The sequence below is a fragment of the Macrobrachium nipponense genome, chromosome 34 (assembly GCF_015104395.2).
Source record: "Macrobrachium nipponense isolate FS-2020 chromosome 34, ASM1510439v2, whole genome shotgun sequence".
Lineage (NCBI taxonomy): Eukaryota > Metazoa > Arthropoda > Malacostraca > Decapoda > Palaemonidae > Macrobrachium > Macrobrachium nipponense.
In genome coordinates this window covers 48152326-48168556 of record NC_061095.1, presented here as the reverse complement: position 1 = coordinate 48168556, position 16231 = coordinate 48152326, and the positions used below count along the sequence as shown (strand labels likewise).

Genomic DNA, 16231 nt, shown 5'->3' with positions numbered 1-16231 from the left:
TCGAAATCTGAATCAGTTTTTTCCATAAGAAATAACTGAAAATGGATTAATCTGTTCTTGACCACCACTTATTACCCCAACCTTGCCTTTTTATACAAAGCATTACCATTAGATAAATTCAGAGTTAAATAACATATCTTATTAGACTTCTGTATTTTTAAATGTACTATAATGTATAAAAAAAAACTGGCTTAAGTCCAATGCGGCCATATTACCGATGGTTGACTGAGCGCCATAGCCTAGGCTATGTATAGTATGTACTATAATGGGTAGTCACAAAACTTGTTGCTAATAATAAAGAAAAAACATTGACAAACAAGCCTGATTATTTCAGTAAATTAATGAAATATTAAAAATGAGATGCCAAATCAGTCAAACAAATGCCTTGTTCATACTTTTCAATAATCTCCTCCTCAAGTTCAGTGGTGGTTCTTACTATTTTCATCCTCTGCTTGTCTGCAATAGCTGTCTCGGGATCCATGATTGAATAAGAATACAGTACAGAAAGCCTAAAAAACGAAGGAAGTATTTCTGTACAAGTGTGTAACCCCACAAAACAATAACAACAGAGTGAGCTGGCTTTAAACAACAGTGCCAACTAGCAGTGACTCACCGAAACACTTTTATCAGAATGAACCCCCATATATCAGTGTAGGACTGTCTGTAAATATGTCTGAAACTTCTGTAACATTTCCTTGCTTTAGCAAGCAAGGTTGATATAAAGAGACTGCTTCTCAACTAGTTGTGTTGACAGTGCACATTAGTCCTTGTGGTCTCTTCCCACTTGGCCATCCAACTTGAACTTTTTCTGTTTCTGATTTTCACCCTTGAGAATGAAGAGTTGCCTCCAAGATATATTACTATGAAAACAAGATCACTGAATATATTATTAATATGATGTTCTAAATACAGAAAATTGGAAATATAGAAAATGGGAATTCACCACAGATCGAGTTAATTCGGTAAGATAGAAATAAGTAGGAACATTCTTGTGAGAGTAAGAAGAAGACATGGTAGTTGATCACAAGAATACATGAGATAACCAGGGAAGGAGTTCAAGGAACAAGTTCTTCTTCCTCGGGTTCTGTTCTTTGCAAAAATTGCAATCAGCAAAATGCAGAGCAAAATTTGAACTAGTGACCCTGTCTGTATCTATGAATGTTCGTAACTTGAATGTTCATAAGTAGGTTGGTGTCTGTAATGCCTCTGCGGTTGTGAAAGAGAAGGCATATGCCAACATTTGGATGTGAAAACTTGCATGCATCACCTATTATTTCAGTTTACAGTATGTTCAGTGAAGCAGGACCTTAAAGGTTTGGATATTATGTAACTACTATGGTTTATAAGCCTTGATACAGTAATAAAAAATCAAGCTTTTAATATTCTCACCTCTCTTATCTTGCAGGCACATGCCGTTGACCCTTTGAATTTACGTGGATCGGATTTGCTGGCTTGTCTGCTTGCGGGAGACAAGAGGAACCGAGAGCTGGAAGAACTTGCCATGACTACTACCTCTGTAACTGATACGGCTCCCCAACCTTGGATCACCATGGGCTATTACTGTCAGCTTAGTAAACGAGCAACGAAGGCCATTTATTTCGCTCACAAGGTACAGTCAGAACATGGAATGCTCCCACCTAATAATTGAAGTGTCTTACATTTTTTTTTAAGGAGAGTCTAGTTGAAAGAACAATCCTGATCTTAACTAGGCTTGAAGAAAACTTGAAAAAATGTAGAGCTGCTTTTGAATGCCTAAATGTTTTTAGAAATATTACTTTGCAGATATATAAAACTTTTGACACATCATGTAAGGCCAAATTCATCATTAAAAAGAATTTGATGTTTATTGGTATATAAGCAAAAAAGTTTGCTCCAAACTTTTAGTGTCAAAGACAGTGCAAACTATTCATAAGTTGTTGACTACATAGGGTTCAAACGTAAAGTTTTGTGTATTCTACTCTTCATATTTGATCTAGTCAACTACATAATAATGATAAGTTTCCCCACAGGTATAAGAAGACATATATAAGATATTAATTGGCCTGCTTCCTTTTAGGCATGCTCCATTAACCCACGCAGTGTCGAAGGTCTTCTGTTGAAAGGGACTTTACTCTTAGAACTTAAAAAGCTGCAGGAAGCTGTCATGCACTTCAGAGAGGCCATGCAGATAGCTCCTCATCGCTTTGAGCCTCACAAAGTGAGTGTTTACTATCTCTGTACATAGGGTAATGCAGAAGTTGTGTGTGTGTGTGTTTTTTTTGCTAAGTAGGATCTGTCATGTTTAATACTGTAATAAGAAACTTGTTTTGTAATTTAATGTCATTCCAGGCTCTCTTGATATGAAAGAGTGCTTATTTTTTATAATGGTAATGATAATAGTACTTTATTAGCAAGAGTGCTCGAAGGGTGCGAAGCTCCATCAAGGTGAGCAATCCTCTTTTCGTAAAAGTTAAGTCATTCTCCCTAAATTTAATCATTTTTGGCTAGAGGGATGTTACTCTCTGTCGTCACCTTAATGTCTTTATTTCTTCAGATGTTGCTCTCACTCATTTTTGGCTTATTTAAGAATGAGACCTTTTGTGCTAGCCCTTTTGAATCTATGTAAAAGATTTTAGGTGAGATGGACTTGTGTTTGTAAAAGGCAGGGAAAGAACACTAACCAGTATTGAGTGAGTTATCACCTTTTCTTTTGTCACAAAAAAATTTTTCATGGGTAGCATACAGATGAACATCTGTGACAAAAATTGCTACAATATGCAACAAGCACTTATGAGTGTAAATCTCCATCAGGTGTAGAATAATACGCTACTATTACGGAACAATTGTCAAGGTTATTTGTTCCGCCACGTTATACAAACCATCGGTCCTTTAAATAAGGAATTACTATTCGGCGCCAGCTGGACCGGTCATAAGATTTACTAACAAGGTAGTTCGGCAGTAACTGCTTGTCCGATGGTCAGGAGTCCTGCCCGACTGGAGGTAAACATACCACTTTGCTTTCGACCGCTGTCAGGTGAAGACGTATGCTTGCCTCTCTGCCCGCCTCTATTGTGAGATTGTTTCAAGCTTACTTACTTTTCAACCTGTTTCTTAGAATACAATACTAGTGTGAAGTGACTGTAAGTACTCATATTGTTATTTGTTTATTTTTGGTAGTATTGCATCGCTGGATGGACCATGGAGTCCCATGAATTGGAGAAGCCCTCTCGCCCCCCATCCAACTGGAGAGTGTGTCCTGGAGGGGAAGGCCGTAAGTGTGGGGCTTTCATGTCCAGCGATGTTGTGGACCCTCATCCGTTGTGTACCAGGAGCCGAGGGCATGAATGCTCTCGGTCCTAGTTGGAGCTGTATGAGGAGAGGAAGAGGCCACGTAGGGCCGCCAAGGTGCCGTTGGATAGCTCTCCCTCGACACCTCTGGTGACTGATACGTCGTCATCTTTTCTCCCTCCTCATCAGCTCATGTGTATGGCTCTCTTCCCTTTGGGGGACATGTCCCCCCCCCGCCTCTTCACTCGATTTGTCGAGTGCAGAGGAGTGAGGGCGACACCTCGACCTGGAGTTGTACTCGGGGTCTTCTCTCCGCTCAGGGTGGGATTTTTCCCCCGCTGGACAAACAGGAACCCCCCCCCCCCCCCTTAACCCGACTGTTGCTTCCTCAGGTGTGTTTACCTCTGTGGGTGGGGATCTTCAGCAGGTGTGGTGCTCGCAGACTCTTCCGGGCACTCCGAGTATTCAGGGGCTCATCCATCATCTTGCTGCAGCCCCTGTCACTCATGGGGTGGAGACAAGGATGACTACGACTGTGTCGACACCAGGTTATGCAGCTCCGCCTCACCTGGTGTATACCCAGCACCTGACCACGGTCACCCCCTCGGCTGTGGTACAAGCTCCGTTGCTGTATGTGTCCTGTAGGGAAGTGGTTCCACCTCCACCTGGTTTTGCTGTTCTCGCTCCTCCACCTGACTTCGAGTGCCCGAAGAGCTCGCCCTTAGATCATCCTCCTGTTGCCGTCACCGTACCTGCTGCCCCTGTTCCTGCCCGTGGAAGTGCTGCTGCTCCCGCAGGTTCTTCCGGCCAGGTGGAGTCAAGTCCCGTTGCCATAGCAACCGCCCGAGCTCCAGCCTGGATGGAAGACCTGTCTTGTGTCCTCTTGAAGTTGGCGAAGAATAAGTCAAGAAGAAGAGGAAGGTGTCGTCGTCTTCTGCCGCCTCTTCCCCTTCGACTTCTAAGGTCCCCCAGCCGAGGAAGATGAAGGTGGCATTCCCCTCCACCAGGGTTCTACAGCCGACTTTCCTGGTGGAGAAGTCTAAGAGGGCTGGAGACTTGTGATAGATCTCTCTCCCTTGAACCGTTTCATTCGCCAGACTCGGTTCACGCTGGAAACGGCACGCTCAGTGCTCGACTCCTTCAGGGAGAATGATTTCCTTTCGGTGGACCTGAAGGATGCATATTTTCAAATACCCATCCACCAGTCCTCCAGGAAGTACCTTCGCTTTATTCTTGATGGGACGGTGAACCAATTCAGGGCAATTTGTTTCGGTCTCTCAACCGCCCCACAGGTGTTCATGCGAGTGTTCACTCTGGTGTCGGCTTGGGCCCATTCGGTCAGAATACATTTGATGAGGTATCTCGATGATTGACTGGTCCTGGCGAGCTCCCTCTCTCAGTTGCTACAGGACAAGGATCGACTCCTCTACTTATGCCGCGATCTGGGAATCGTGGTAAATTTCAAGAAGTCAGATCTCAAACCCAAGCAGAGGATAAAGTACCTGGGCATGCTGATCGATATGGTAGCAGCACGAGTCTTCCCCACAGACTGGCGGATCAGCAGGTTCAGGGAGGCAGCCAGACGGTTCCTGTCACGACAGGAACAGTCAGCTCTGCAGTGGCAAGTCGTGATTGGTCACCTGTTGTCACTAAAGAAGTTAGTCCCTCACGGGCGTCTTCACGTGTGGTCTCTTCAATGGAGACTAAAGGAGTGCTGGTCACAGGCACGGGATCCACAGTCCTTCCTGGTTCCTCTTACGGAGGAAGTAAGGGAGGACCTGGACTGGTGGCTAGACAACAGGAACCATTTAATAGTAGTGCCCCTGTGCACTCCCCCTATGGAAATGCTTCTGTTCTCAGACGCTTCGACCGAGGGTTGGGGCGCACACCTGGAAGAGTTGCTGGTTGCAGGAGTGTGGAACCATCATGACAGGCACCCTCACATCAACTTCCTGGAACTCAAGGCTGCGTTTCTTGTGCTCCAAGAGTTCCGGGAACGACTGATGGGGACACTCATTGTTATTGATGAGCGACAACACCACGGTAGTGGCATACGTCAACAAACCAGGGGCCTAGTGTCCCTCCCGTTGCACCAGTTGACGATGCAGGTGCACGAGTGGGCCATAGCTCACTCGGTAGAGCTATCAGCCAGATACATTCCAGGCAAGAGGAATGTAGTGGCAGACAAGCTCAGCCGCCAGAATCAGGTGATTGGGACTGAATGGTCTCTCCACCCAGACATGGCGGAAAGGCTCTTCAACCTGTGGGGGCATCCAGTAGTGGATCTGTTCGCCACCTGTCACAACAGAAAACTTCAGGTTTTCTTCTCAGTTGTGCCAGACCCATGGGAAGCTGCAGAGGACACGTTCCAACATGTGTGGGACAACCTCGTAGTGTACGCCATTCCCCCGCTCTACCTGATTCGCAAGGTGATCAGCAGAGTGGTGATCACTGCGAATCTTCGGATGATTCTGGTGGCACCCGCCATTTGGTATCTGGACCTGCTGGCTCTTCTCTCGGAGGCACCACGAGATTCCCCCATGGCACAACCTGCTGTGTTAACCAAATGTAGAACGGTATCACTAGGCAGTACATTCCCTGTGTCTTCACGGCTGGTGGTTATCCACCATCTCTTGTGAGTGAGAGGCTTTTCTCGCCGAGCAGTAACAGAGATGGCTGGATACCTCAGACAGTCCTCTGCAGCAGTATACTAGGGAAAGTGGTCCGTCTTCTGTGGTTGGTGTCGTAGACTGGGTCTCTCTCTGCTCAGAGCCACTCTTCAGCAGGTAGTGGATTTCCTCATCTTTCATCGCCGAGAGAAGCTCCTCTCTGTCTCTGCGAGGAGTTGATATTTCCTCCTCCATGGAAATATCTCTCCTAATGAGGAGCTTCGAGAGGTCTTGCCCACCCAGGGAACTCAGGTCCCCTGGGTGGGATGTGACTCTTGTCTTAAGGAGTTTGACTCGTAGACCCTACGAGCCTCTCCGGTAGTCGTCAGACAGGGATCTGACCCTTAAGACCGTCTTTCTGCTGGCCCTGGCATCGGCAAAGAGAGTAGGAGAACTTCATGGTCTTTCCTACGTTGTCAAACACTTGAGGGGATGGGGATTAGTTATGCTCGATTTCGTCCCAGATTTCATAGTGAAGACTCAGAACCCTTCGGTCCCTGATGCCAGGTTTGATTCCTTCACGATCTCCTCCCTGGAGGACTTCACCGATAATGATGAGGAAGAGATGCTGCTTTGTCCTGTGAGGGTGCTACGGCGCTATTTGAAGAAAACTCGACACCTCAGGCCTGAGTGTCGATGCCTCTTCATTAGCACCGGGGTGACCAAGAAAGAAGTGTCCAAGAACACTGTTTCTTTCTGGCTTCGTGAGGTAATCAGGAAAGCGTACGACTCCGAGAGGAGTGCCGACACCAGTACCTTTCGTCCGAGAGCCCACGAAGTTAGAGGCATGGTTCAACCCTTGCATTCCGCAAGAACTTGTCCGTCGCACAGGTGCTGAAGGCAGGGGTGTGGTCCAACCAGACCACCTTCACCTCCTACATTCGGGATATTGCCAACAGGTCCTTGGACACTTTTTCCTTGGGACCTGTGGTGGCTCCTCAACAAGTTGTGTAGCTTACCCAGCTCCTTTACAGGACAAGGTAGCAGCTCGTCCTTGTGATATCGCATGAATGGAGAGTGAATGAGAGTGTGACTGGCTCCTCTTCCTTCTCTTTTCTTCCCTTTCCCTGCGGGCAGAGGGTAGCGGTCGTCACAATGCTGGACAGGACGACGGTGCGGGTAAGCTACGTAACCGAGCTCCATTCTATCCCTTTCATTAGGGATAAAAGCGTTTATCTGTCCCTTCCCTAGCAAGGGGGGAAGCGGACACCAGTAAGAAACAAGCCCAATACTTTATATTTTGCTTCTTACTTAGGACATTAGTTGGTCCAGAGTTCTGGCCACTGATCCTGCAGTTCTCACTCCGATTAGTTGGACAGAGGCTAGGTTCCCCCCCTTTGCTTTTACGACCAGTGAGGGAACCCAGGTTGGCCGAACACCAGTCTGTTCACAAGACTCAGATTCCTCCCACCAATAAGTAAGTCTTCCTTATAGAAAGGACAGATGGTTTGTATAATGTGTTGGAACAAATCATAATTTTTGAAAATAAACTGTATTTTTCCTAACTATACAAACCTGAGGTCCTTTACATATAGAGTCGCTTCATGCCACCCCTCACACTGTTCCTGGGCCAAAAGCAAAGTGGTATGTTTACCTCCAGTCAGGCGGGACTCCCGACCATCGGACATGCAGTTACTGCCGAACTACCTTGATAGTAAATCATACGAACGGTCCTGCTGGCACTGAATAGTAATTCCTTATGTAAAGGACCTCAGGTTAGGAAAACACAATATACTTTCAAAAACTCTGATTTTAAAACAAATATTTTTCCTAAGTCTGTAATTTTCAGGAGCACCGTAAAAGCACTTAAATTTGATGTCCAACATTTTCTTGTCCAGTTAATCAGGTCTTCTTTCCATGCAGTGGGTATAAGTACTTGACAGTACAGGATTGTTGGTCTTGCTGACATAGAAAGAAAAGAAAGTTGCAGGTACAGCACAAAAGTCTGTAGCCATTATGACAGTATTATTTTAATGTATAATAAACAAATTAAAGCATAGTAAACCTGTTGTTGAAGTGTGTCTGTCATCATCACTGAAAAGATGTAGAATTGGTATGCCTGCTGAAAATTGGGTGCATTCTAAAAAGATTTTGTCAGAATCTTCAGAATTGTCAGTCTGTTAAGTTATGAGAATTTTATAGAACTGTAATTAATAAGGTAAGATTTGTTTGTTCCGACACGGCATACAAACCTTCGGTCCTTTTACAATAGGAAGGTACTAGCGGCAGCTGGATAGGTCGTAAGCTTTCGAACAAGGGGTTCGGTAGTTAACTGCTTGTCCGACAGGCGCGCGCGCGCGCGACTGGGAGGTAAACAAATCACTTTTGCTTTCGGCCTGCTGGCGTGTGGACGTGTATCATCGCTCTCTGCCCGCTTCATCGTCGTTGCTTTCGCATGGTTGTGTTTTTCTTTTTCTATTTATCTAGTGAAACTGAATTGTAAGTACAATCATTTCATATTTATTTCCATTGAATTCAATTGTGAATTAAAGGATCTTGGTTTCACCACGCCCTCCGATTACCCGAGTGCCGGGACTGAAGGGCCGTAAGTGCGGGAATTCATTTTCCCAGAAATGATCCTCGTATTGTGTATGCTCGGTGCGAGGGCGGAGAGCGCTCGCTCTGAGCGTATATTTTGGTTGGAAATGTGTAGATGAAAATCGTAAGTAAGTGCTCTTTTCATTTATATTTTTTTTTTACCTGTATGCTCGTTGCCGAGCGAATGCGCTCGGCACGAAAACTTATTCTGTATGGAAGTGGAATCACAAGTACAGTATTCTTTTTCATTTTCATATATATTATTTTGATTGTAGCAATACTCATTTTGGATCAGTTTCCGAGCTTACCCGGAAATTGATCCTTTCCCCTTTTTATTTGAATGAAGTGAAATCGCAAGTGCAGTTCTTTTTCATTTTCATATTTTATTGAGATTGCATTGTTTACTTGGATCAATGTTTCCGCTATTTCCCGGGAATTGATCCTTCCCCTTTTTATTTGTATGAAGTGAAAATCGCAAGCGCAGTATTCTTTTCATTTTCATATATATTTTGATTGCATCAATTCATTATGGATCAAGGTTTCCATTCATAATCGGGAATGGATCCTTTTACCCTTGCGCTCGGTACCGAGGGCGCAAATGCGCTCGATCCGAGCCCTTATTCATTGTGAAGTGAATCGTAATGCAAGATTATTTTTCATTTTATTCCTTTTATTATTGATTGCATCAATATTATTTGGTTCAAGTTCCGCTCAGTCAGGGAATTGATCCTTATGCCCTTGCATTCGGGCCGAGGGCACGATTGCTCTCGGGCTCTTATTATTATTGTTGGGTACATGGGTGCTGTGCAGAGGTGGGGAACGAGACCCCGCTCAGCTCCCACAGATGGCCCTTCCCCTTGGGGGGGGGGGAGGTTATCTGCGTTCTTCTCCTCGCCCGACCGTCGAGCGCGGGGGAGGGCGCTCGGTGAACCCGATGTAAATTGTATTCGGGGTCTTCCACTCGTTCGGAGAGGGCTCACCCCCCCGCGCGAGGGGACTTCCCCCCCACTAATCGCTACTACTGTTATTTCCGCAGGTGCTACTGCCACGAGGGTGGACCTTGGTGAGGTATGGGCGTCCTTCCATTTCCATTTGCAGGGCGTGCTAGTGTCCAGGGGCTGCGGTTCTATGTCTGGGCCTACTGCGGTCACCCATGGAGTGGTGACCACGCTCCAGGTGACGACGTCCCTCCTCACCTGGTGTACTCGCCTCACGTGGTAACAGTCTTGCCTACAGCCGCTGTGAAGTGCCGTTCGCCGTACCGAGAGGGGGCGTGCCGCCGCCGCTCGTGGTTGCCGCGCTGCCGCGACCACACTTCCGCTGCCCTAGAGCTCGCCCCTGGACCTGCCGCCGGTACCAGGATGTTGCTGGCTGCTGCTCCACTTCCTGTGTTTCCGGTGCTGCCTGCCGTACCTGCCGATTCTGGGCTGACTGTCCATGCAGTTGCTGCGCTGGCTGTCCCTGCAGTTGCTGCGCTGGCTGTCCCTGCCGTTGCTGCGCTGGCTGTCCCTACTGATGCTGTGCTGGCTGTGCCTGCTGTTCCTGAGATGCCCATACCTGCTGACGTCGTCCCTGTTAGTGGTGGTACTACCCCAGACTTTGGTCTGTCTGTACAGGTGCGTCCGGGCCCTGTGGCTTCGGCTACAGCAGCCCCGGCTCCGCCCTGGATAGCAGATCTTACGTCTGTCCTGAGGAAGCTGACGAAGAAGAGGAGGAAGGTGTCGTCGTCGTCGTCTTCATCTTCTTCATCGTCGTCGGCTGCCGCCTCTTCCCCTTCGACTTCTAAGGCTTCACAGCCGAGGAAGAAGAAGGTTGCCTCCTCCCTCCTAAGAAGTCTCCCTCGGGAGCTTCTCGGGACCCGTCTCACCTCGGTGGGACGGGAGGGTTCCTTCCGCTGGTCCTCCTGCTCCTTCGGGAGCGGGGCCCGTCTCTTCTTCCGCAAGGAAGAAGACTACGGGGACCAGAGGGGTACCGGCTAACACCGGTATTTCCTCGCCTGGTGTCAGTGGTTCTGCCACTGCATCAGGGTCCGTCTCGGCCTCTCGTTCGCGGGAGGTACCGAGTGTACGGTCGCCTACCAGCGACCGTGCAGCCAGGAACCAGACCTCTGAGTCCGCTCAGCGTCAGGTTCACGGCACGGGGCGGAAGACTGGTGACAGCCGCTCACGCGACTCTCACCAGACCAGCTCTCGCTCTCGCGGCGACCAGCTGGCTACCCGGGGACGTGACGGTCACGACCGGCCACGGGCTGAGGCTGGGAAGAGGTCCTCCCGTTCGCCGGTGCCAGCCACGGCTGGAACCAGCGACGTGACGTGCCGTGAGGACAAGCAGCCGGTCTCACTGTGACAGTGGAGCCTGCAGGTCGCCTGACCGTCGCTCTCACAGAGAGCGATCGGGTACGGCAACCAGCACCAGCTCTTCTGACACTCGAGATCGGGGCCGCTGTGCTCAGTCCAGCCGTTCTCCACAGCGAGACGGTTCGACCAGGCCTGCAGCTCGATCGCCACCGCGGGTTGACGATCGCCTGCAGCCCTCCAAGCCTGCTGGTTCTGCCAGCGAGCGAGGAGGGAGCGTCAGGTCTGCCTCTCCCGTACCTTCAACCTCCTCGGGTTACACCGGGAGGAGCGAGGTATTGAGGAGTGATCGTGAGGGGTGCGCCCCTCATGATCCCACCACGACGCCCTACGTGCCAGGCACGGTTCTTGGACCGGCCAGGACGTATGCGCAAGTGGATGGAGAAGACCGAGAGGGCTGTCGCTGTTCCCCCTTCTTAGGAGGAAGGTTCTCGGAATATGCTCTTGTTCGAAGGGCTTAACGGTCCCACTCTGCAAGATGCTGTGACTTCCGAGATCCAGAGGAACTTTGCCGAGGTTATGGCGCTGATTCGTCAGCACAACGACCTCGGGGAAGGATCGCCGCTCCCACCAGCAGAGCCACGTCTCGGCTCGAGTCGTTTTGGGGCCCGAGAGGGAACCCAAATCGACGGTGGGTCTGCCGCGATCGGAGCTTGCCGACTGTGTTGAACCAGGTAGTCTCTCGTCTCCGGACAAGAAGGCTCTCTCAGTTCTGGCCGGTCGAACAAGCTACTTCACCTCCTCTACTGCGACAGAGGCGTTTCTACGTGTCTTCGGACACCGTATTTGAATACCCCTTCGGTCCTCCTGAGGTTTCGACCTCGACGAGGACTGGAATGAGTCGGAGGACGGTATCGGCTCTCTCCTGTCAGGTGTCGATCAGCCCCACCCAGACGACGTTCACAGTGGCGGCAGACCCTTACCTACCAGTATGAGTTCGTAACCCTCCTCGGTGGGAAAACGTTTTCTCCTGACGATACGTTTTCTCAGGCTCTGAGAGGCCATCGCCGTAAGGCGATGGCTGCTCCTTTTCTTCTCCAACTGCTAGTTCCGCTGGGAAGGCGAGCCAGTATCCAATTCCTCCCCCATTCCCTCTCTCCTTACGGCTACGAGGGAAAGGGGAGGGATCCTACAGAGATTTCTCTGTAAAGATCCCACGTTAGGGGCTGCGCTACCGGGGGGACCTTCGGGTCCTACCTGACATAAGCCCCGGTCGTTGAGGAGGGATCCTGCCCCTTTCTCGATTTCTACGGGAATCGGGAGGATCACCAGCCGATATCGTTTGACGAATTCGGTGGGGGGTTTTGCAGAGTGCTTAGAATTCTACGGAATTTCTAGCGCACTCAGAGTGTTCGAGTTTTTTACGATCTCCAAACACTTAGGCGAGACCACGGTCCAAAGTGAGCGAGAATCCCCGATAATTGTTACACGATAATCGGGAACCTCGCTTTATGCTCGAATTCCTGTAATTTCTAGCATTTGGAAGAAGACTGCTGCTGAAAGAAGAGTATCTCACAGTAGGCGATTAACCTGTGGAATAGAGAAGAACGGACGGGAACTTCCAGTTTGGCTTGAACTATCGTCTTCGGTATTCTGTTCACCATTGAAGCTTTCCTTTGGGAAGACTTCTCCTTCACTCTCTTGACTAGAGAACGAAGGCGGTCGATCTCCAATCCTTATTCTCATTCCTCGAGAGGAAAAGAATTTAGGATGGAGGTCGTGGTACAGAACCTACAAATATACTACGTATATTACCCTCGCGACATGATTCTTTTAACAGTTGAATTGTCCGGGGGGTAGGCACATACCGCCGTAGTTAACTCTACGGTTTGTGACCGAGACGAATTGTATCTTAATTGAACTGCAACTCGGGGTTGCCTGCAACCTCCCAGCAGTTATCAGTTTCGATTTTAGATACTTGGTATTGTCATGACAACACCAAATCAGCTTTTGTATTTTTTACCGAAAATCCGTTTCGGTTAAATATAATTGCTCGAGCGTATTCTTTATGCTCGATGGTTCTAGCCGAACGCATTCCTTCGTGGAATAATGGATTACCTGGCAACTCAGGATGACGAGTCACCGAGAGCTACTGCGTATTGAACTGCCTGATAGCGGCTCAGTATCAGCTAGGTCTCGGAGATGCACGGTCGGTTACGTCTCTCTCTCCCCTGGTTTGATTGACTACCGAACCGTATCTCTGCCCAACAATCATGGACTTAGGTCTCTGATTAACGGGGATTCTCGCAATAATGAAGGACCATCTACTGCTGTGACGCTCGATTTCATCGCTTTCGACATTGCGAGAATTTTCAACAGATATCTCTTGGACTCTTTCATCTTTCTGTTTACCGCACGGTAACAGAAGTCTGTACTAGTCACCCGCTGCATCGCACCGCGATAATGCGAATGATTTTTTGCAGACATCTGAGTTTGTCTTCAAAATATCTCGTATTCGCAGGTGTGCAATTATTCATTGCTCGCCCCGAATTAACAGATATGTCAGAAGACATCGCCTACTCTCCGACCTGACAGCTCTACTTCCAAATGTTCAGCCCATGAGAAGCAGTTCTTCAGGCAGTATTTCCCTGTCTTCATTACTGAAAAGCGCTCCGCTTTTATTGCAACTACGATCCTCACCGGACAGCAATGAATAGCGGTTAGCGTTCTCAGTCTTTGTAGCACAGGTTCAGAATCTTGAGAATCCTTCTCTCGGTTCAGCTGTGAAGACGTAGGTTGCATTTTCTGTACACCTTCGTCTTCAACGACACATAGTGTTGTTTCTCCTTAGCCGAGAATCAACTATACTATACCTCGGTTTCTAGAAGGCAATTGACTTTCGCCTGTTGGGCACATGCCTTAAGAGAGTCATCACCTTGCCTTCTGGCATCGTGACAAACAAATTATTTGTTTAGTCTCTTGGCATAACCCTTTTAAGGCGAAGGTCACGTGACTTGCTCGGGTGCTTGGACAACTTGCCTCCTACCGAACGCAGTCAGTCGGTAGCTGTCAGAGCGCCCAAGTCTGTTACGAACTTCGCTGTGGACTTGGTTCGGTTGTTCCATAACAGTCTTTTCTTCGTCCTAACGGCTTGTCACAGTACCCATACCATCGACACCCACCATTGAGTGTCGGTGTCCTATCGCCACTACCGAAAGAACAACTTCGCTGCAGACGGATAGACCAGTATGGGTACAGGACATCACCGAAGTCGAGAAGAGGGATAGGTCATACGACCATTCCCTTCTTTTCCTCTGAGGTAATTGCATGACTTTTCCTGCGAAGTCAAGCATCCAGGGGATGGGGATTCGTGACGCTCGATTTCGTACCGAATTCGTAGCGAAGACTCTGAACCCTTCGGTTCCTGACGATCGGTTAGAGTCCTTCACAATCCCCTCCCTAATGGACTTCACCGCCTTCGATGCGAAGGAGATGCTGCTTTGTCCTGTGAAAGCGCGACCGCGCTTTCTGAAGAAACTCGACATCCCAGGCTGAGTGTTGAAGACTCTTCGTCAGCACCAAGATGACCTAGAAGTACACTCCTTCGAGTTATACAAGAACTTCTCCGTGGCGCAGGTACTGAAGGCCTGAAGGCAGGGGTCTGGTACAACCAGACCACTGGCACCTCCTTCTACCTTTTGGATATTGCCCACAGGTCCTTGGATCGTTTTCCTAGGACCCGTGGTGGCTGCTCAACACGTTGTGTAGCTAACCCAGACCCTAGCAGGCTGAACAGCATCGAGTCCTGGTGTGACTGTAAGAATAGATAAGTGAATGAGAGAGTGACTGGCTTCTCTTCCTATCTTTTTCTCCCCCCCCCTCTACCTGTGGGTAGAGGGATACGGTCATCACCTTGCTGGATAAGGACGAGATACCGGTGAGCTACTCGACAGAGCCCCATCCTATCCCTTTCACTAGGGATGGGAGCGAATATCCACCACTTCCTCCTACAAGGGGGGGGAAGTGGATGCCAACAAGAGACAAACCATAACTTTATGTTGCCTCTTGCAAAATAGGAACTTGTTCTTGTTTGCTGGTACGAAGAGATACGCTTGCCTCTCTCTTAGTACTTGGTCCAGAGGTCTGACCATTGATCCTGCGGTGCACACCCGATCAATCGGACAGAGGCTTGGATCCCTCCCTCGCTCTTACGACCAGGGAGGCATTCCAAGGTTGGGCGAACACCAGTCTGTTCACAAAAGACTCAGATTCCTCCCACCAAGAAGTGAGTCTTCCTATTGTAAAAGGACCGAAGGTTTGTATGCCGTGTCGGAACAAATGACAATTTGTCCAAAATTGCATTTTTCCTAACTATACAAACCTGATGGTCCTTTTACACATAGGTCCCACCTCATGCCACCCCTCACTCTGCAGTTTTTGCTTGGGCCAAAAGCAAAAGTGATTTGTTTACCTCCCAGTCGCGCGCGCGCGCGCCTGTCGGACAAGCAGTTAACTACCGAACCCCTTGTTCGAAAGCTTACGACCTATCCAGCTGCCGCTAGTACCTTCCTATTGTAAAAGGACCTCAGGTTTGTATAGTTAGGAAAAATGCAATTTTGGACAAATTGTCATTTCCATGTGAACAAGACTGTATGGTTAGCTATATGAGAGTTAAGATAGTTAGTTTTGTTGCTTATTTAAAGTGTCTTGTATGACTGCAAAACTGTGTAAAGCATTATTTCAAGATTCAAGTTCTCGTCTGGCATAATGAGTAATATAGTTAAAGTCTTTCACCAAATTGAAATGAAAACTGTACTGCAGGCAAATAAATGCTGCCTTGGCACCAAATAATGAGCATACTTTTATTTACAGGGCCTCGTTGATTGCTATTTAGCAATGCACCGGTCAAGAGAAGCTGTAACCATTGCCACTAATGCTTGTAAATTATTAGGTCAGACCCCAAGAGCTCTCACAGTAAGTTTCAAATTGATTTTTTCTTTTTGTGTAAGGTTTTACTGTATGGATTTCTTAGTAAATGTTCAGTGTACACCTGAAGTGTTGATGTGATTGCCTCCAGAATTTTTTGCTTTTCTGTGGAATAGTATTGGAGGAAGATGTAGAACTTTCTTAAAAAGTTTTTTTGTAAATGTTTTCATTAGATTTTTGGTTTTGTTTACACAGAAATGTTTTGATCTGTTTTTACATCTTTTGAGTATTGCAGTCTGGTGTTTTTAAAATAATGGTTCTTGTTGATTTTTGCTAATTTGTCTTATTACTCTATATAGTATTAGTAAAAGACATCTTCACAGACTATCCTCACCTTTAGTTTGCTTGGCTTTTGTCAGCCTGCAATTATAAGTACACATCATTAATAAAAGAATGTATAAAATCAGCTTTGTAAATTAATTATAAAAAAAATGTTTGGTGAACAAGAAATGAATCCAGAAGATGATCAGTTTTGTT

General features: G+C 47.8%; 1 protein-coding gene across 3 annotated transcripts in view; it reads left to right on the top strand.

The window, feature by feature from the left end:
* LOC135208032 (anaphase-promoting complex subunit 7-like) overlaps nt 1-16231 on the top strand; it is a 114992-nt gene that overhangs the window by 74862 nt on the left and 23899 nt on the right. For all 3 annotated transcript variants that reach the window (XM_064240151.1, XM_064240149.1, XM_064240150.1), the window contains exons 6-8: nt 1406-1609; nt 2057-2197; nt 15641-15742. In XM_064240151.1, the coding sequence (XP_064096221.1) occupies nt 1406-1609; nt 2057-2197; nt 15641-15742 (447 nt within the window). The remainder of the gene's footprint in view (nt 1-1405; nt 1610-2056; nt 2198-15640; nt 15743-16231) is intronic.